Source organism: Gallus gallus, unplaced genomic scaffold, assembly GCF_016699485.2.
Source record: "Gallus gallus isolate bGalGal1 unplaced genomic scaffold, bGalGal1.mat.broiler.GRCg7b scaffold_90, whole genome shotgun sequence".
In the NCBI taxonomy this organism is placed as follows: domain Eukaryota; kingdom Metazoa; phylum Chordata; class Aves; order Galliformes; family Phasianidae; genus Gallus; species Gallus gallus.
In genome coordinates, this window is record NW_024096042.1 from 271 (window position 1) to 23,335 (window position 23,065).

A 23,065-nucleotide genomic window follows, 5' to 3' on the forward strand; every position below is an offset into this window, starting at 1 on the left:
CCATTACCCCCCCCATCCCCCCCATATCCCAATACCCCCCCATCCCCTCCCCCACCCCCCACCCCCCCCATTCCCCCCCATCCCCCCCATATCCCATTCCCCCCCACCCCCCCATATCCCAATACCCCCCCCCAATACCCCCCCACCCCCCCCATATCCCAATACCCCCCCCCATATCCCATTCCTCCCCACCCCCCCATTCCCCCCCCCGCCCCCCCCACCGTGGGAGCAGTTGTCGAAGTTGAGGTCCCCGCAGAGCACATCGAAGGCCACGACGTCCCCCGTGTTTGTGTGCTGCTCCCGGAAGTGGCGCCCCCAACGCAGCGCCGCCCTCAGCTGCTCACTGCGCACCGCGGTGTCCCCTGCGGGGGGGGGGGGGGGGGACACACACTATCACCATACAGCAGCACCATTAGCACCATTAGCACCATACAGCAGCACCATTACACCATTAGCACCATTATCACCATACAGCATCACCATTAGCACCATTATTGCCATACAGCAGCACCATTAGCACCATTATCACCATACAGCAGCACCATTAGCACCATTATCACCATTATCGCCATTATCACCATACAGCAGCACCATTATCACCATTATCACCATACAGTATCACCATTATCGCCATTATCACCATACAGCATCACCATTACACCATTATCACCATTATCGCTATACAGCATCACCATTATCACCATTATCACCATACAGCAGCAGTATTAGCACCATTAGCACCATTATCACCATACAGCAGCACCATTATCATTATACAGCATCACCATTATCACCATTATCACTATACAGCATCACCATTAGCACCATTATCGCCATACAGCAGCACCATTAGCACCATTGTCACCATACAGCAGCACCATCATCGCCATTATCGCCATACAGTATCACCATTATCACCATACAGCATCTCTATTATCACCATTATCACCATACAGCATCTCCATTATCACCATGGTCACCATGTGGGGTCACCATACAGCATCACCATCACTATACAGCATCACCATTATCACCATTATCACCATACAGCAGCACCATTATCATTATACAGCATCACCATTATCACCATTATTGCCATACAGCAGCACCATTAGCACCATTGTCACCATACAGCATCACCATTATCACCATACAGCATCACCATTATCACCATTAACACAATTATCACCATACAGCATCACCATTAGCACCATTAGCACCATTATCACCATACAGCATCACCATTATCACCATTATTGCCATACAGCAGCACCATTAGCACCATTGTCACCATACAGCATCACCATTATCACCATACAGCATCACCATTATCACCATTAACACAATTATCACCATACAGCATCACCATTAGCACCATTAGCACCATTAGCACCATACAGCATCACCATTATCACCATTATTGCCATACAGCAGCACCATTAGCACCATTGTCACCATACAGCATCACCATTATCACCATACAGCATCACCATTATCACCATTAACACAATTATCACCATACAGCATCACCATTAGCACCATTAGCACCATACAGAATCACCATTATCACCATTATCACCATACAGCAGCACCATTATCACCATACAGCAGCACCATCATCACCATCACCATGTGGGGTCACCATACAGCATCACCATTATCACCATACAGCAGCACCATTATCACCATTATCACCATACAGCATCACCATCACTATACAGCATCACCATTATCACCATACAGCATCACCATTATCACCATTAACACCATTATCACCATACAGCATCACCATTAGCACCATTATCACCATACAGCAGCACCATTACACCATTATCACCATACAGCATCACCATTAGCACCATTAGCACCATACAGAATCACCATTAACACCATTATCACCATACAGTGTCACCATACACCATTACCATTATCACCATCATCACCATTATCGCCATACAGCATCACCATCACCATACAGCATCACCATTATCGCCATACAGCATCACCATTAGCACCATTATCACCATACAGCAGCACCATTATCGCCATTATCACCATACAGAATCACCATTATCACCATTGTCACCATACAGCCTCACCATTATCACCATTATCGCCACACAGCGTCACCATTATCACCATTATCACCATACCGAATCACCATTATCACCATACAGCATCACCATTATCACCATTATCACTATACAGCATCACCATTATCACCATTATCGCCATACAGCAGCACCATTAGCGCCATGGTCACTACGTGGGGTCACCATACAGCATCACCATCACCATCACCATACAACATCACCGTTATCACCATACAGCATCACCACCCCCACCACCATCACCATATGGTGTCACCATCACTGTCACCATCACTGTATGGTGTCACCACCACCACCATATGATGTCACCATCACCACCCCCACCCCCATCAGCATCACTGTATGGTGTCACCAACACCGTCACCACCACCACCATCACCATATGGTGTCACCATCACTGTCACCATCACTGTATGGTGTCACCACCATCACCATATGGTGTCACCATCACCACCACCATCACCGTATGGTGTCACCAACACCGTCACCCCCACCACCATCACCATATGGTGTCACCATCACTGTCACCATCACCGTCACTATCACCATATGGTGTCACCATCATCACCTCCCCCCCCCCCCCCCCCCCCCCCCCCCACCATCATCATATGGTGTCACCATCACTGTCACCATCACCGTATGGTGTCACCATCACTGTCACTATCACCATATGGTGCCCCCCCCCCCCCATCACTGTATGGTGTCACCACCACCACCACCATCACCATATGGTGTTACCATCACTGTCACCATCACCGTCACCATCACCATATGGTGTCACCATTACCACCTCCCCCCCCACCCCCACCACCATCATCATATGGTGTCACCATCACTGTCACCATCACCGTATGGTGTCACCATCACTGTCACTATCACCATATGGTGCCCCCCCCCCCCCATCACTGTATGGTGTCACCACCACCACCACCATCACCATATGGTGTTACCATCACTGTCACCATCACCGTCACCATCACCATATGGTGTCACCATTACCACCTCCCCCCCCCACCCCCACCACCATCACCATATGGTGTCACCATCACTGTCACCATCACTGTATGGAGTCGCCACCACCACCATATGACGTCACCATCACCACCCCCACCCCCATCAGCATCACCATATGGTGTCACCAACACCGTCACCCCCCACCACCATCACCATATGGTGTCACCATCACTGTCACCATCACCGTCACTATCACCATATGGTGTCACCATCATCACCTCCCCCCCCCCCCCACCATCATCATATGGTGTCACCACCACCGTCACCATCACCATATGGTGCCACCATCACCGTCACTATCACCATATGGTGCCCCCCCCCCCCCCATCACCGTATGGTGTCACCATCACCGTCACCATCACCATATGGAGTTACCATTACCACCTCCTCCCCCCCCCCCCACCATCACCATATGGTGTCACCATCACTGTCACCATCACCGTCACTATCACCATATGGTGTCACCATTACCACCTCCCCCCCCCACCCCCACCACCATCACCATATGGTGTCACCATCACTGTCACCATCACTGTATGGTGTCACCATCACCACCACCACCATCACAATATGGTGTCACCATCACCACCACCCTCCCACCCCCACCACCATCACCATATGGTGTCACCATCACCGTCACCATCACCATATGGTGTCACCATTACCACCTCCCCCCCCACCCCCACCACCATCACCATATGGTGTCACCATCACTGTCACCATCACCATATGGTGTCACCATCACCACCACCATCACTGTATGGTGTCACCACCATCACCATATGGTGTCACCATCACCACCACCATCACCATATGGTGTCACCATCACCACCACCATCGCCGTATGGTGTCACCATCACTGTCACCATCACTATATGGTGTCTCCATCACCACCACCATCACCATATGGTGTCACCATCACTGTCACCATCACCATATAGTGTCACCATCACCACCACCCCCACCATCATCACCATCACCGTATGGCGTCACCATCACTGTCACCATCACTGTCACCATCACCATATGGTGTCACCATCACCGTCACCACCACCATATGGTGTCACCATCACCACCCCCACCCCCATCACCATCACCGTATGGTGTCACCATCACTGTTACCAACACCACCATCACCATATGGTGTCACCACCACCACTTCCCCCCCCCCCCCCCACCATCACTGTATGGTGTCACCATCACCACCACCACCAAATGGTGTCACCATCACCATCACCATCACCACCACCATCACTATATGGTGTCACCATCACCGTCACCATCACCATATGGTGTCACCACCACCACCACCACCACCACCATATGGTGTCACCATCACTGTCACCATCACCATATGGTGTCACCATCACCACCACCTCCTCCCCCCCCCCCCCCATCACCATATGGTGTCACCCCCCCCCCCCACCATCGTCGTATGGTGTCACCATCACTGTCACCATCACTATATGGTGTCTCCATCACCACCACCATCACCATATGGCGTCTCCATCACTGTCGCCATCACCATCACTATCACCATATGGTGCCCCCCCCCCCCCACCATCGCCGTATGGTGTCACCATCACCACCACCATCACCATATGGTGTCACCATCACCACCACCATCACCATATGGTGTCACCATCACCACCACCATCACTGTATGGTGTCACCATCACTGTCACCATCACCATTTGGTGTCACCATCACCACCACCATCACCGTATGGTGTCACCATCACCGTCACCCCCACCACCATCACCATATGGTGTCACCATCACCATCACCACCTCCACCATCACCATATGGTGTCACCTCCCCCCCCCCCCCCCCCCCCCACCACCATCACCATATGGTGTCACCATCACCATCACCACCACCACTTCCCCCCCCCCCCCCCACCATCACCATATAGCGTCGCCATCACCTCCTCCCCCCCCCCCCACAGTCACCACCACCGTGCAGTGCCCCCCCCCCCCCCCCCCCCCCCAATCACCGTATGGTGTCACCACCACCACCTCCCCCCCAACCCCCACTGTCACCATCACCATATGGTGTCACCACCCCCCCCCCCCCCACCGTCACCACCCCCACCTCCCCCCCCCCCCCCCCACTCACGTTCGGGCGCCTGCAGATGGGTGCAGCTGAGGTACCCCAACACGCGGCGGCCGTCCTGAGAGCCCAACAGCACCTGGGGGGGCAGCGCGGCGTTATGACGTGGGGGGGGGGGGGGGATACAACAACACAACACTACCACACAATGACACAACAACACAACCACACAACCACACAATCACACAACCACACAGCCACACAACAACACAACAACACAACCACACAATGATACAACAACACAACCACACAATCACACAACCACACAACGACACAACCACACAACCACACAACCACACAACGATACAACAACACAACCACACAATGACACAGCCACACAACCACACAACCACACAACACAACCACACAATCACACAGCAACACAACCACACAGCCACACAACCACACAATGACACAACCACAACGCAACAACACAACAACACAACCACACAACCACACAATGATACAACAACACAACCACACAACCACACAACCATGCAACCACACAACCACACAACAACACAGCCACACAACCACACAACCACACAACCACACAACAACACAACAATACAACAACACAACCATGCAACCACACAACCACACAATGACACCATGACACAACCACACAACACTACCACACAACCACACAATCACACAACCAGACAACAACACAACAACACAACCACACAGCCACACAACAACACAGCCACACAACACAACCACACAATCACACAGCAACACAGCCACACAACCACACAACCACACAATCACACAACAACACAACCATGCAACCACACAAAGACACAATGACACAATGACACAACCACACAACAACACAATGACACCATGAACACAACCACACAATCACACAACCACATAACCACACAATGACACAACCACACAACCACACAACAACACAACCACACAATCACACAACAACATAGCCACACAACAACACAACCACACAATCACACAACAACACAGCCACACAACAACACAACCACACAACAACACTACCACACAACCACACAACAACACAACAACACAACCACGCAACCACACAACAACAAAACCACACAACCACACAATGACACAACCACACAGCCACACAACCACACAATCACACAGCAACACAACAACACAACCACACAACCACACAATCACACAACAACACAACCTTGCAACCACACAACCACACAAAGACACAATGACACAACCACACAACCACACAATGACACCATGACACAACCACACAACAACACAACCACACAACCACACAATCACACAACAACACAGCCACACAACCACACAACCACACAACAACACAGCCACACAATCACACAACAACATAGCCACACAACCACACAATCACACAACAACACAACCACACAACAACACAACCACACAGCCACACAGCCACACAACCACACAACCACACAACAACACTACCACACAACCACACAACAACACAACAACACAACCACGCAACCACACAACAACAAAATCACACAACCACACAATGACACAACCACACAGCCACACAACCACACAATCACACAGCAACACAGCCACACAACCACACAACCACACAATCACACAAAGACACAACAACACAACCACACAATCACACAACAACATAGCCACACAACCACACAACAACACAACCACACAATCACACAACAACACAACAACACAATGACACAATGACACAACCACACAACAACACAGCCACACAACCTCACAACCACGCAACAACACAAACACACAAAGACGCAATGGCACCATCACACAACAACACAACACAGCCACACAAAGACAAAATGACACAACCACACAACCACACAACCACACAAAGACACAATGACACAACCAAACAACTACACAACAACACAACCATGCAACCACACAACCACACAACACAACCACACAACAACACAACAATACAGCAACACAACCACACAACCACACAATGACACCATGACACAACCACACAACAACACAACCACACAACCACACAACGACACAAGAACACAGCCACACAACCACACAACCACACAACACAACCACACAATCACACAACAACACAACCACACAGCCACACAACCACACAACAACACAACCACACAACAACACAGCCACACAATCACACAACAACATAGCCACACAGCCACACAATCACACAACAACACAACCACACAACCACACAACAACATAACCACACACCCACACAACCACACGACACAACCACACAACTGCACAATACAATCACACAATGAGGCAACCGCACAACCACACAACGACACAACCACACAACCACACAATGACACAAACACACGACACAGCCACACAACCACACAATCACACAACAACACAACCACACAAAGACACAACCACACAACCACACAACCACACAACCACACAAAGACACAATGACACAACCACACAACCACACAATGACACCATGACACAACCGCACAACAACACAACCACACAACCACACAATGACACAACAACACAGCCACACAACCACACAACCACACAACCACACAGCCACACAATCGCACAACAACATAGCCACACAACCACACAATCACACAACAACACAACCACACAACCACACAACCACGCAACAACACAAACACACAAAGACGCAATGGCACCATCACATAACCACACAACACAACCACACAAAGACACAGTGACACAACCACACAACCACACAACAACAAAACCACACAAAGACACAATGACACAACCACACAACCACACAACAACACAGCCATGCAACCACACAACCACACAACAACACAACCACACAACCACACAACAACACAACAACACATCAACACAACCACACAACCACACAAACACACAATGACACAACCACACAACCACACAATGACACCATGACACAACCACACAACAACACAACCACATAACCACACAATGACACAACCACACAACCACACAACGACACAACCACACAACCACACAACCACACAAAGGCACAATGACACCATGACACAACCACATAACCACACAGCAACACAACCACACAACACAACAAACCACACAACCACACAACCGAATGACAACCACACAACCACACAATGAAACAATGACACAATGACACCATGACAAAACCACACAACTACACAACCAACAACACAACCACACAACCACACAAAGGCACAATGACACCATGACACCATGACACAACCACATAACCACACAGCAACACAACCACACAACACAACAAACCACACAACCACCCAACCGAATGACACAACCACACAACCACACATTGAAACAATGACACCATGACACCATGACACAACCACACAACCACACAATCACACAACAACACAGCCACATAACCACACAACCACACAACCACACAACAACACAGCCACACAACCACACAAAGACACAATGACACCATGACACCATGACACAACCACATAACCACACAGCAACACAACCACAACCACACAACAAACCACACAACCACACAACCAAAGGACACAACCACACAACCACACAATGAAACAATGACACAATGACACCATGACAAAACCACACAACCACACAACAACACAACCACACAACCACACAAAGGCACAATGACACCATGACACCATGACACAACCACATAACCACACAGCAACACAACCACACAACAAACCACACAACCACCCAACCGAATGACACAACCACACAACCACACATTGAAACAATGACACCATGACACCATGACACAACCACACAACCACACAACCACACAATCACACAACAACACAGCCACATAACCACACAACCACACAACCACACAACAACACAGCCACACAACCACACAAAGACACAATGACACCATGACACCATGACACAACCACATAACCACACAGCAACACAACCACAACCACACAACAAACCACACAACCACACAACCGAAGGACACAACCACACAACCACACAATGAAACAATGACACAATGACACCATGACAAAACCACACAACCACACAACCACACAACAACACAACCACACAACCACACAAAGGCACAATGACACCATGACACCATGACACAACCACATAACCACACAACCACATAACCACACAACCACACAATGACACAACCACATAACCACACAACCACACAATCACACAACAACACAGCCACATAACCACACAACCACACAACCACACAACAACACAGCCACACAACCACACAAAGACACAATGACACCATGACACCATGACACAACCACATAACCACACAGCAACACAACCACAACCACACAACAAACCACACAACCACACAACCGAACGACACAACCACACAACCACACAATGAAACAATGACACAATGACACCATGACAAAACCACACAACCACACAACCACACAACCAACAACACAACCACATAACCACACAAAGGCACAATGACACCATGACACAACCACATAACCACACAGCAACACAACCACACAATCACACAACAACAAAGCCACACAACCACACAACCACACAACCACACAACAACACAACCACACAACCACACAAAGGCACAATGACACCGTGACACAACCACATAACCACACAGCAACACAACCACAACCACACAACCACACAACTCCACAACTCCACAACCACACAATGACACCATGACACAACCACACGACACAATCACACAACCGCACAGCCACACAACCACATAACCAAACGACACAACCACACAATTACACAATGACATCATGACACTACCACACGACACCATGACACAACAACACAACCACACAACTCCACAACCACATGACACAACCACACAACCACACAACCACACAATGACACAACCACACAACCACACAACCACACAACCACACGACACAACCACACAACCACACGACACAATCACACAATGAGGCAACCGCACAACCACACAATGACACAACCACAGAATGACACCACAACACAACCACACAGCCACACAACAACACAACCACACAACCACACAATGACACAACCACACAACCACACAACCACACACCTCCACAACCACACAACCACACAATGACACAACCACACAACCTCACAAAGACACAATGACACCATGACACAATCACACAACGACACAACCACACACCTCCACAACCACACAACATCACAGCCACACAACCACACAACCACACAATCACACAACAACACAACCACACAACCTCACAAAGACACAATGACACCATGGCACAACCACACAACGACACAACCACACAACAACACAACCTCACAACAAAACAACCACACAAAGACACAATGACACCATGACACAACCACACAATCAGACGACACAACCACACAATCACACAATCACACAACTCCACAACCACACAAAGATAGAATGACATCATGACACAACCACACAACCGCACAAAGATAGAATCATGACATGACACAACCACACAGCAACACAACCACACAACCACTCAAAGATAGAATCATGACATGACACAACCACACAATGACACAACCACACAGCAACACAACCACACAACCACACAAAGATAGAATCATGACATGACACAACCACACAATGACACAACCACACAACAACACAACCACACAACCACACAACAACACAACCACACAAAGATAGAATCATGACATGACACAACCACACAACAACACAACCACACAACCACACAAAGACACAACCACACAATGACAGAACCACACAACAACACAACCACACAACCACACAACAACACAACCACACAAAGATAGAATCATGACATGACACAACCACACAACAACACAACCACACAACCACACAACAACACAACCACACAATGACACAACACAACCACACAGCCACACAACCACACAATACAACCACACAACGACACAACCACACACGTCCACAACCACACAACCACACAACCACACCCCAACACACCGCCCCATCGCCCCCCTCCCCGTGCCCTCAGCCCTCACCTGGATGCACAGCAGCCCTTTGGCCGCCAGGGCGTCCTCTCCGGCCCCATTGGGGTAGCAGTAGAAGCTGGCGGCCAACGGTGGGTACCGGGCGGCCACCAGCAGCCCACTGCCCAGCAACTTCAGCCCCCCATCATGGAGCCCCCCGGCCCCCACCCCGTGAAACACGTGGGGGTAACGGAGGCCCAGCTGACGGCACAGCACCGCCTCGGCCATGGGGTCAAACACCTCCTGCAGGCACACGAAGTCTGCGTCTGGGGGAAAGCGCTCCCACAGCTGGGGGGAGGAACCCAGGAACGTGGGTTGTAGGGGGTCTCGGTGTCTTGGGGTGGCGCTGGTTGAGTCCTTTGGGGTGTCCTTGTCCATTGGGGCGGCCCTGGTTGGGTCCCATCGGGTGGCCTTGTCCATTGGGGCCACCCTGGTTGGGTCCCATGGGGTGTCCTTGTCCATTGGGGTGGCGCTGGTTGGGTCCCATGGGGTGGCCTTGTCCATTGGGGTGGTGCTGGTTGGGTCCCATGGGGTGTCCTTGTCCATTGGGACCGCCCTGGTTGGGTCCCATGGGGTGGCCTTGTCCATTGGGGTGGCGCTGGTTGGGTCCCATGGGGTGGCCTTGTCCATTGGGGTGGCCCTGCTTGGGTCCCATGGGGTGTCCTCGTCCATTGGGGGGTCTCTGTGTCTTGGGGTGGCCTTGGATGGGTTCCATGGGGTGTCCTTGCCCATCGGGGTGTCCACGGTTGGGTCCTTTGAGGTGTCCTTGACCCCACCCCATGGGGTGTGGGTGGTTGTTGGGGCCCACGGGGTGCCCTTCACCCCATCCCCGGCCATGTCGATGACTGCCTCCCTTCGGTTGTCCTCGGATGGCTCCTTTGGGGTCACCCGGAGCCCCTCCTTTGGGTCCCGTGGGATCTCCGTGGCCGCACCTATAGGGATATGTGGGGTTGTGTCCTTTGGGATCTCCAGAGCGGAACCCAAAGACGTCACCACCCCATGGGAGAGCCGTGGTGACACCCAATGGGATCCCCATGGTGACCCTCAACGGTGTCACCCATTGGGACCTCCGTGGTGACAACAAATAGGATCTCCATGGTGACACCCAATGGGATCTCCGTGGTGACACCCAATGGGATCCCCATAGTGACCCTCAACGGTGACACCCATTGGGACCTCCATGGAGACACCTATTGGGATCTCCATGGTGACACCCAATGGGACCTCCATGGTGACACCTATTGGGATCTCCATGGTGACACTCAATTGGATCTCCGTGGTGACACCCACTGGGACATCCATGATGACACCCAATGGGATCCCTATGGTGACACCCAATGGGACCTCCATGGTGACACCCAATGGGATCTCCATGGTGACACCCAATGGGATCCCCGTGGTGACAACAAATAGGATCTCCGTGGTGACACCCAACAGTGACACCCACTGGGACATCCATGGTGACACCCAATTGGATCCCTATGGTGACACCCAATGGGATCCCTATGGTGATACCCAATGGGACCTCCATGGTGACACCCATTGGGATCTCCGTGGTGACACCCAAGGGATCTCCATGGTGACACCCAATGGGATCCCCATGGGGACAACAAATAGGATCTCCATGGTGGCACCCATTGGCACATCCATGGTGACATCCACTGGGATCTCCATGGTGACACCCAATGGGATCCCTATGGTGATACCCAATGGGATCCCCGTGGTGACAACAAATAGGATCTCCGTGGTGACACCCAACAGTGACACCCACTGGGACATCCATGGTGACACCCAATTGGATCTCTCTGGTGACACCCAATGGGATCCCTATGGTGATACCCAATGGACCTCCATGGTGACACCCAATAGGATCCCCGTGGTGACAACAAATAGGATCTCTGTGGTGACACCCAACAGTGACACCCAATGGGATCTCCGTGGTGACACCCAATGGGATCCCCATGGGGACACCCAACGGTGACACCCATTGGGACGTCCATGGTGACACCCAATGGGATCTCCGTGGTGACACCCAATTGGATCTCCATGGTGACACCCATTGGGATCTCCGTGGGGACAACAAATAGGATCTCCGTGGTGACACCCATTGGGACCTCCATGGTGACACCCAATGGGATCTCCGTGGTGACACCCAATGGGATCCCCACGGTGACAACAAATAGGATCTCCATGGTGACACCCATTGGGTTCTCCATGGTGACATCCATTGGGACATCCACGGTGACACCCAATGGGATCTCCGTGCTGACACCCAATGGGATCTCCATGGTGACACCCATTGGGATCTCCATGGTGACACCCAATAGGATCCCCATGGGGACACCCAAAGGTGACACCCATTGGGACCTCCATGGTGACACCCATTGGGACATCCACGGTGACACCCAATTGGATCTCCGTGGTGACACCCAATGGGATCCCTATGGTGATACCCAATGGGACCTCCATGGTGACACCCAATGGGATCCCCATGGTGACAACAAATAGGATCTCCATGGTGACACCCATTGGCACATCCATGGTGACACCTATTGGGATCTCGTGGTGACACCCAATGGGATCCCTATGGTGACACCCAACGGGACCTCCGTGGTGACAACAAATAGGATCTCCATGGTGACACCCAATGGGATCCAATGTGACAACAAATAGGATCTCCGTGGTGACAACCAATGGGATCCCCATGGATCCCCATGGGGACACCCAGCAGTGACACCCATTGGGACCTCCATGGTGACACCCAACAGTGACACCCATTGGGACCTCCATGGTGACACCCAATGGGATCCCTATGGTGATACCCAATGGGACCTCCATGGTGACACCCAATGGGATCCCCATGGGGACACCCAACAGTGACACCCACTGGGACATCCATGGTGACACCCAATGGGATCCCCATGGGGACACCCAAAGGTGACACCCATTGGGACCTCCATGGTGACACCTATTGGGATCTCGTGGTGACACCCAATGGGACCTCCATGGTGACACCCAACGGGACCTCCGTGGTGACAACAAATAGGATCTCCGTGGTGACACCCAATGGGATCCCCATGGGGACACCCAACAGTGACACCCACTGGGACGTCCATGGTGACATCCAATGGGACCTCCATGGTGACACCCATTGGGATCCCTATAGTGACACCCAATGGGATCTCCATGGTGACAACAAATAGGATCTCCATGGTGACACCCATTGGGTTCTCCATGGTGACACCCATTGGGACATCCACGGTGACACCCAATTGGATCTCCATGGTGACACCTATTGGGATCTCCATGGTGACACCCAATGGGATCTCCATGGTGACACCCATTGGGATCTCCATGGTGACACCCAATAGGATCCTCATGGTGACAACAAATAGGATCTCCATGGTGACACCCAATGGGATCCCCATGGGGACACCCAAAGGTGACACCCATTGGGACCTCCATGGTGACACCTATTGGGATCTCCATGGTGACACCCAATGGGATCCCTATGGTGAAACCCAATGGGACATCCATGGTAACATCCATTGGGATCTCCATGGTGACACCCATTGGGACATCCACGGTGACAACCAATGGGATCCAATGTGCCAACAAATAGGATCTCCATGGTGACACCCATTGGGACCTCCATGGTGACACCCATTGGGTCCTCCATGGTGACACCCATTGGGTCCTCCATGACTGCACCCATTGGGACCTCCATGCTTACACACATTGAGACCTCCATGGTGACACCCATTGGGTCCTCCATGGTGACACCCATTGGGTCCTCCATGGTGACACCCATTGGGTCCTCCACAACTTCACCCATTGAGACCTCCATGGTGACACCCATTGGGTCCTCCAAGACTTCACCCATTGCTACCCCCATTGAGACCTCCATGGTGACACCCATTGGGTCCTCCATGACTGCACCCATTGAGACCTCCATGGTGACACCCATTGGGTCCTCCATGACTGCACCCATTGGGACCTCCATGGTGACACCCATTGGGTCCTCCATGACTGCACCCATTGGGAACTCCATGGTGACACCCATTGGGTCCTCCATGACTGCACCCATTGAGTCCCCATTGCTACCCCCATTGAGACCTCCATGGTGACAGCCATTGGGTCCTCCATGACTGCACCCATTGGGACCTCCATGGTGACACCCATTGGGTCCTCCATGACTGCACCCATTGGGTCCTCCATGGTGACACCCATTGGGTCCTCCAAGCTTACACCCATTGAGTCCCCATTGCTGCCCCCATTGGGACCTCCATGGTGACACCCATTGGGACCTCCATGCTTACACTCATTGAGACCTCCATGGTGACACCCATTGGGTCCTCCAAGCTTACACCCATTGAGTCCCCATTGCTACCCCCATTGAGACCTCCATGGTGACACCCATTGGGTCCTCCATGACTGCACCCATTGAGACCTCCATGGTGACACCCATTGGGTCCTCCACGACTTCACCCATTGGGACCTCCATGGTGATACCCATTGGGTCCTCCGTGACTGCACCCATTGAGACCTCTATGGTGACACCCATTGGGTCCTCCATGGTTACCCCCGTTGAGACCTCCAAACTACCCCCATTGAGACCTCCATGACTACCCCTTTGGGTCCTCCCCAACTCCACCCATTGGCCCCCCCATTCCCCCCCCCCCCATAGCCCCCATACCCACCTCCATCCCCACGCCGCTCCATTTGCGTCCCACCATACCCCCACCCTCCGGCATCACCCGCACCGCCACCTCCATGCTTACACCCATTGGGTCCTCCATGGTGACACCCACTGGGACCTCCATGGTGACATCCATTGGGTCCTCCATGCTTACACCCATTGGGTCCTCCATGGTGACGCCCATTGAGTCCTCCATGACTGCACCCATTGGGTCCTCCATGGTGACACCCATTGGGTCCTCCACAACTTCACCCATTGGGTCCCCATTGCTACCCCCATTGAGACCTCCATGGTGACACCCATTGGGTCCTCCATGACTACACCCATTGGGACCTCCATGGTGACACCCATTGGGTCCTCCACAACTTCACCCATTGAGACCTCCATGGTGACATCCATTGGGTCCTCCACGACTGCACCCATTGAGACCTCCATGATGACATTCATTGGGTCCTCCATCACTACCCCATTGGGTCCTCCCCAACTCCACCCATTGGCCCCCCCATTCCCCCCACCCCCCATAGCCCCCATACCCACCTCCATCCCCACGCCGCTCCATCTGCGTCCCTCCATACCCCCACCCTCCGGCATCACCCGCACCGCCACCTCCATGCTTACACCCATTGGGTCCTCCATGGTGACACCCACTGGGACCTCCATGGTGACATCCATTGGGTCCTCCATGGTGACGCCCATTGAGTCCTCCATGACTGCACCCATTGGGTCCTCCATGGTGACACCCATTGGGTCCTCCACAACTTCGCCCATTGGGACCTCCACAACTTCACCCATTGGGTCCCCATTGCTACCCCCATTGAGACCTCCATGGTGATACCCATTGGGTCCTCCATGACTGCACTCATTGAGACCTCCATGGTGACACCCATTGGGTCCTCCATGACTGCACCCATTGGGACCTCCATGGTGACACCCATTGGGTCCTCCATGACTGCACCCATTGGGACCTCCATGGTGACACCCATTGGATCCTCCATGACTGCACCCATTGAGACCTCCATGGTGACACCCATTGGGTCCTCCATGACTGCACCCATTGGGACCTCCATGGTGACACCCATTGGGTCCTCCAAGACTTCACCCATTGCTACCCCCACTGAGACCTCCATGGTGACACCCATTGAGACCTCCATGACTGCACCCATTGGGTCCTCCATGCTTACACCCATTGGGTCCTCCATGACTGCACCCATTGAGACCTCCATGGTGACACCCATTGGGTCCTCCATGACTGCACCCATTGGGACCTCCATGGTGACACCCATTGGGTCCTCCAAGACTTCACCCATTGCTACCCCCACTGAGACCTCCATGGTGACACCCATTGAGACCTCCATGACTGCACCCATTGGGTCCTCCATGCTTACACCCATTGGGTCCTCCATGACTGCACCCATTGAGACCTCCATGGTGACACCCATTGGGTCCTCCATGACTGCACCCATTGAGACCTCCATGGTGACACCCATTGGGACCTCCATGGTGACACCCATTGGGTCCTCCATGACTGCACCCATTGAGACCTCCATGGTGACACCCATTGGGTCCCCATTGCTACCCCCATTGAGACCTCCATGGTGACACCCATTGGGTCCTCCATGACTTCACCCATTGAGACCTCCATGATGACATTCATTGGGTCCTCCATCACTACCCCATTGGGTCCTCCCCGACTCCACCCATTGGCCCCCCCCCATTCCCCCCACCCCCCATAGCCCCCATACCCACCTCCATCCCCACGCCGCTCCATCCACATCCCTCCATACCCCGACCCTCCGGCATCACCCGCACCGCCACCTCCATGCTTACACCCATTGGGTTCCCATTGCTTCTCCCATTTGGACCTCCATGGTGACACCCATTGGGTCCTCCATGCTTACACCCATTGGGTCCTCCATGACTGCACCCATTGGGTCCTCCATGCTTACACCCATTGGGTCCTCCATGCTTACACCCATTGGGACCTCCATGGTGACACCCATTGGGTCCTCCACGACTTCACCCATTGAGACCTCCATGCTTACACCCATTGGGTCCCTATTGCTACCCCCATTGAGACCTCCATGGTGACACCCAATGGCTCCTCCAGGACTGCACCCATTGGGACCTCCATGGGGACACCCATTGGGTCCTCCATGCTTTCACTCATTGAGTCCTCCATGACTACCCCTTTAGGTCCTCCACAGATGCACCCATTGGGTCCGCCATGACTGCACCCATTGAGACCTCCATGGTGACACCCATTGGGTCCTCCACGCTTACACCCATTGAGTCCCCATTGCTACCCCCATTGAGACCTTCATGGTGATACCCATTGGGTCCTCCACAACTTCACCCATTGGGTCCTCCACAACTTCACCCATTGAAACCTCCATGCTTACATCCATTGGGTCCTCCACGACTTCACCCATTGGGACCTCCATGACTTCACCCATTGGGACCTCCATGGTGACACCCATTGGGTCCCTATTGCTACCCCCATTGAGACCTCCATGGTGACACCCATTGGGTCCTCCAGGACTGCACCCATTGGGACCTCCATGCTTATACCCATTCGGTCCCCATTGCTTCTCCCATTGAGACCACCATGGTGACACCCACTGGGTCCTCCAAGACTTCACCCATTGCTACCCCCATTGAGACCTCCATGGTGACACACATTGGGTCCTCCATGACCGCACCCATTGGGTCCTCCATGACTGCACCCATTGGGTCCTCCATGCTTACACCCATTGGGTCCTCCATGACTGCACCCATTGAGACCTCCATGCTTACATCCATTGGGTCCTCCACGACTTCACTCATTGGGACCTCCATGGTGACACCCATTGGGTCCTCCACGACTTCACCCACTGGGGCCTCCATGGTGACACCCAATGGGTCCTCCATGACTGCACCCATTGAGTCCCCATTGCTACCCCCATTGAGACCTCCATGGTGACACCCAATGGGTCCTCCATGACTGCACCCATTGAGTCCCCATTGCTACCCCCATTGAGACCTCCATGGTGACACCCATTGGGTCCTCCATGACTGCACCCATTGGGACCTCCATGCTTACACACATTGAGACCTCCATGGTGACACCCATTGGGTCCTCCAAGCTTACACCCATTGAGTCCCCATTGCTACCCCCATTGAGACCTCCATGGTGACACCCATTGGGTCCTCCATGACTTCTCCCATTGGGACCTCCATGGTGACACCCATTGAGACCTCCATGACTACACCCATTGGGTCCCCATTGCTACCCCCATTGAGACCTCCATGGTGACACCCATTGGGTCCTCCATGACTTCTCCCATTGGGACCTCCATGGTGACACCCATTGGGTCCTCCATGACTACACCCATTGGGTCCTCCAAGACTTCACCCATTGCTACCCCCATTGAGACCTCCATGGTGACACCCATTGGGTCCTCCATGACTGCACCCATTGGGACCTCCATGGTGACACCCATTGGGACCTCCATGGTGACACCCATTGGGTCCCCATTGCTACCCCCATTGAGACCTCCATGGTGACACCCATTGGGTCCTCCATGACTTCACCCATTGAGACCTCCATGATGACATTCATTGGGTCCTCCATCACTACCCCATTGGGTCCTCCCCGACTCCACCCATTGGCCCCCCCCCATTCCCCCCACCCCCCATAGCCCCCATACCCACCTCCATCCCCACGCCGCTCCATCCACATCCCTCCATACCCCGACCCTCCGGCATCACCCGCACCGCCACCTCCATGCTTACACCCATTGGGTTCCCATTGCTTCTCCCATTTGGACCTCCATGGTGACACCCATTGGGTCCTCCATGCTTACACCCATTGGGTCCTCCATGACTGCACCCATTGGGTCCTCCATGCTTACACCCATTGGGTCCTCCATGCTTACACCCATTGGGACCTCCATGGTGACACCCATTGGGTCCTCCACGACTTCACCCATTGAGACCTCCATGCTTACACCCATTGGGTCCCTATTGCTACCCCCATTGAGACCTCCATGGTGACACCCAATGGCTCCTCCAGGACTGCACCCATTGGGACCTCCATGGGGACACCCATTGGGTCCTCCATGCTTTCACTCATTGAGTCCTCCATGACTACCCCTTTAGGTCCTCCACAGATGCACCCATTGGGTCCGCCATGACTGCACCCATTGAGACCTCCATGGTGACACCCATTGGGTCCTCCACGCTTACACCCATTGAGTCCCCATTGCTACCCCCATTGAGACCTTCATGGTGATACCCATTGGGTCCTCCACAACTTCACCCATTGGGTCCTCCACAACTTCACCCATTGAAACCTCCATGCTTACATCCATTGGGTCCTCCACGACTTCACCCATTGGGACCTCCATGACTTCACCCATTGGGACCTCCATGGTGACACCCATTGGGTCCCTATTGCTACCCCCATTGAGACCTCCATGGTGACACCCATTGGGTCCTCCAGGACTGCACCCATTGGGACCTCCATGCTTATACCCATTCGGTCCCCATTGCTTCTCCCATTGAGACCACCATGGTGACACCCACTGGGTCCTCCAAGACTTCACCCATTGCTACCCCCATTGAGACCTCCATGGTGACACACATTGGGTCCTCCATGACCGCACCCATTGGGTCCTCCATGACTGCACCCATTGGGTCCTCCATGCTTACACCCATTGGGTCCTCCATGACTGCACCCATTGAGACCTCCATGCTTACATCCATTGGGTCCTCCACGACTTCACTCATTGGGACCTCCATGGTGACACCCATTGGGTCCTCCACGACTTCACCCACTGGGGCCTCCATGGTGACACCCAATGGGTCCTCCATGACTGCACCCATTGAGTCCCCATTGCTACCCCCATTGAGACCTCCATGGTGACACCCAATGGGTCCTCCATGACTGCACCCATTGAGTCCCCATTGCTACCCCCATTGAGACCTCCATGGTGACACCCATTGGGTCCTCCATGACTGCACCCATTGGGACCTCCATGCTTACACACATTGAGACCTCCATGGTGACACCCATTGGGTCCTCCAAGCTTACACCCATTGAGTCCCCATTGCTACCCCCATTGAGACCTCCATGGTGACACCCATTGGGTCCTCCATGACTTCTCCCATTGGGACCTCCATGGTGACACCCATTGAGACCTCCATGACTACACCCATTGGGTCCCCATTGCTACCCCCATTGAGACCTCCATGGTGACACCCATTGGGTCCTCCATGACTTCTCCCATTGGGACCTCCATGGTGACACCCATTGGGTCCTCCATGACTACACCCATTGGGTCCTCCAAGACTTCACCCATTGCTACCCCCATTGAGACCTCCATGGTGACACCCATTGGGTCCTCCATGACTGCACCCATTGGGACCTCCATGGTGACACCCATTGGGACCTCCATGGTGACACCCATTGGGTCCCCATTGCTACCCCCATTGAGACCTCCATGGTGACACCCATTGGGTCCTCCATGACTGCACCCATTGAGACCTCCATGATGACATTCATTGGGTCCTCCATCACTACCCCATTGGGTCCTCCCCAACTCCACCCATTGGCCCCCCCATTCCCCCCACCCCCCATAGCCCCCATACCCACCTCCATCCCCACGCCGCTCCGTCCGCGTCCCTCCGTACCCCCACCCTTTGGCATCACCGCTCCCCACCAGGGGCTGCCGATCCGTGGGGCACTGCGGCACCAACGAGCTCGCCAGGAATCGGGCCCTGCTCCCCGTCTGCCCCAGATTGCTGAACTTGGCCAGCCCGCTGGGCAACAAACACACGTTGGCACTGACGAAGGTGAACTCCCGACGCCGTCGGCCGTCCCACGGCATCGCCGGACCCTCTGGAACCCAACAGCTGTAGGCGAATGGCCTCCGAGCCCTTTGGGCCGGCAACCAAAGCAGCAGCCCCACAACCGCCGCCGGCATCGCCAGCAGTAGTAGAACTGCCAGCAGCGAACCCAGCGCCGCCCTGGCGGCCACGTCTACCCAGCGGCACCGCAGGCGGCGTTGGGCCGTGGTGGGTCGGAGGTCCAGGAGGAGGTTGAGGGTGAAGGCGGCGGGGAAGAGCAGGGCCTGAGCCACGGCGTTCAGCGCTGCCACTGCGCGGGTCGGGAATAGGGGGGTCGGCAGCATCGGGGCTGCGGGGGGGGGGGAGAAGACGGGTCAGAGAGGGTGTTGGGGGTATGAGTGGGGTTCTGGGGGGTCCTGGGGGGGTCAGAGTGGGGTCCTGGGGGGTCAGAGTGGAGCTGTCAGGGTCAGAGTGGGGTTCTGGGGGGGTCCTGGGGGGGTCAGAGTGGGGATGTGGGGGTCAGAGTGGGGTCCTGGGGGGTCAGGGTGGGGTTCTGGGGGGGTCAGAGTGGGGTCCTGGGGGGTCCTTTGGGGGTCAGAGTGGGGCCCTGGGGGTCAGTGTGGGGTCCTGGGGGCCATGGTGGGGTTCTGGGGGGTCAGAGTGGGGCAGTGGGTGTCAGAGTGGGGCAGCGGGGGTCAGAGTGGGGCAGAGGGGGTCAGAGTGGGGTTCTGGGGGGTCAGGATGGGGATGTGGGGGTCAGAGTGGGGTCCCTGGGGGTCAGAGTGGGGTTGTGTGGGGTCCTTTGGGGGTCAGAGTGGGGTCCTGGGGGGTCAGAGGGCACTCGTGGGGGTGGGAGGTCCAGGAGGAGGATGAGGGTGAAGGCGGCGGGGAAGAGCAGGGCCTGAGCCACGGCGTTCAGCGCTGCCACTGCGCGGGTCGGGAATAGGGGGGGGCGGCAGCATCGGGGCTGCGGGGGGGGGGAGAAGACGGGTCAGAGAGGGTGTTGGGGGTCTGAGTGGGGTTCTGGGGGGTCCTGGGGGGGTCAGAGTGAGGTCCTGGGGGTCAGAGTGGGGCTGTCAGGGTCAGAGTGGGGTTCTGGGGGGGTCCTGGGGGGGTCAGAGTGGGGATGTGGGGGTCAGAGTGGGGTCCTGGGGGGTCGGGATGGGGTTCTGGGGGGGTCAGAGTGGGGTCCTGGGGGGTCAGAGTGTGGTCCTGGGGGGGTCCTTTGGGGGTCAGAGTGGGTCAGCGGGGGTCAGAGTGGGGCTGTCAGGGTCAGAGTGGGTCCATGGGGGGTCCTGAAGGGGTCAGAGTGGGGCAGAGGGGGTCA

General features: G+C 54.1%; 1 protein-coding gene across 1 annotated transcript; it reads right to left on the minus strand.

Annotated features, from left to right (window-relative positions):
• Positions 1 to 212: 212 nt before the first annotated feature.
• LOC121108934 (sphingomyelin phosphodiesterase 5-like) lies at positions 213 to 22,114 on the minus strand (the record flags this gene model as incomplete). The annotated part of the gene is made up of 4 exons (XM_040657267.2): positions 21,545 to 22,114; positions 11,226 to 12,145; positions 5,244 to 5,316; positions 213 to 362 (listed from the first exon to the last, which is right to left on the minus strand). Coding segments are annotated over exons 1-4 (1,681 nt in total), but the record flags the coding sequence as incomplete, so codon positions are not given.
• Positions 22,115 to 23,065: the final 951 nt, after the last annotated feature.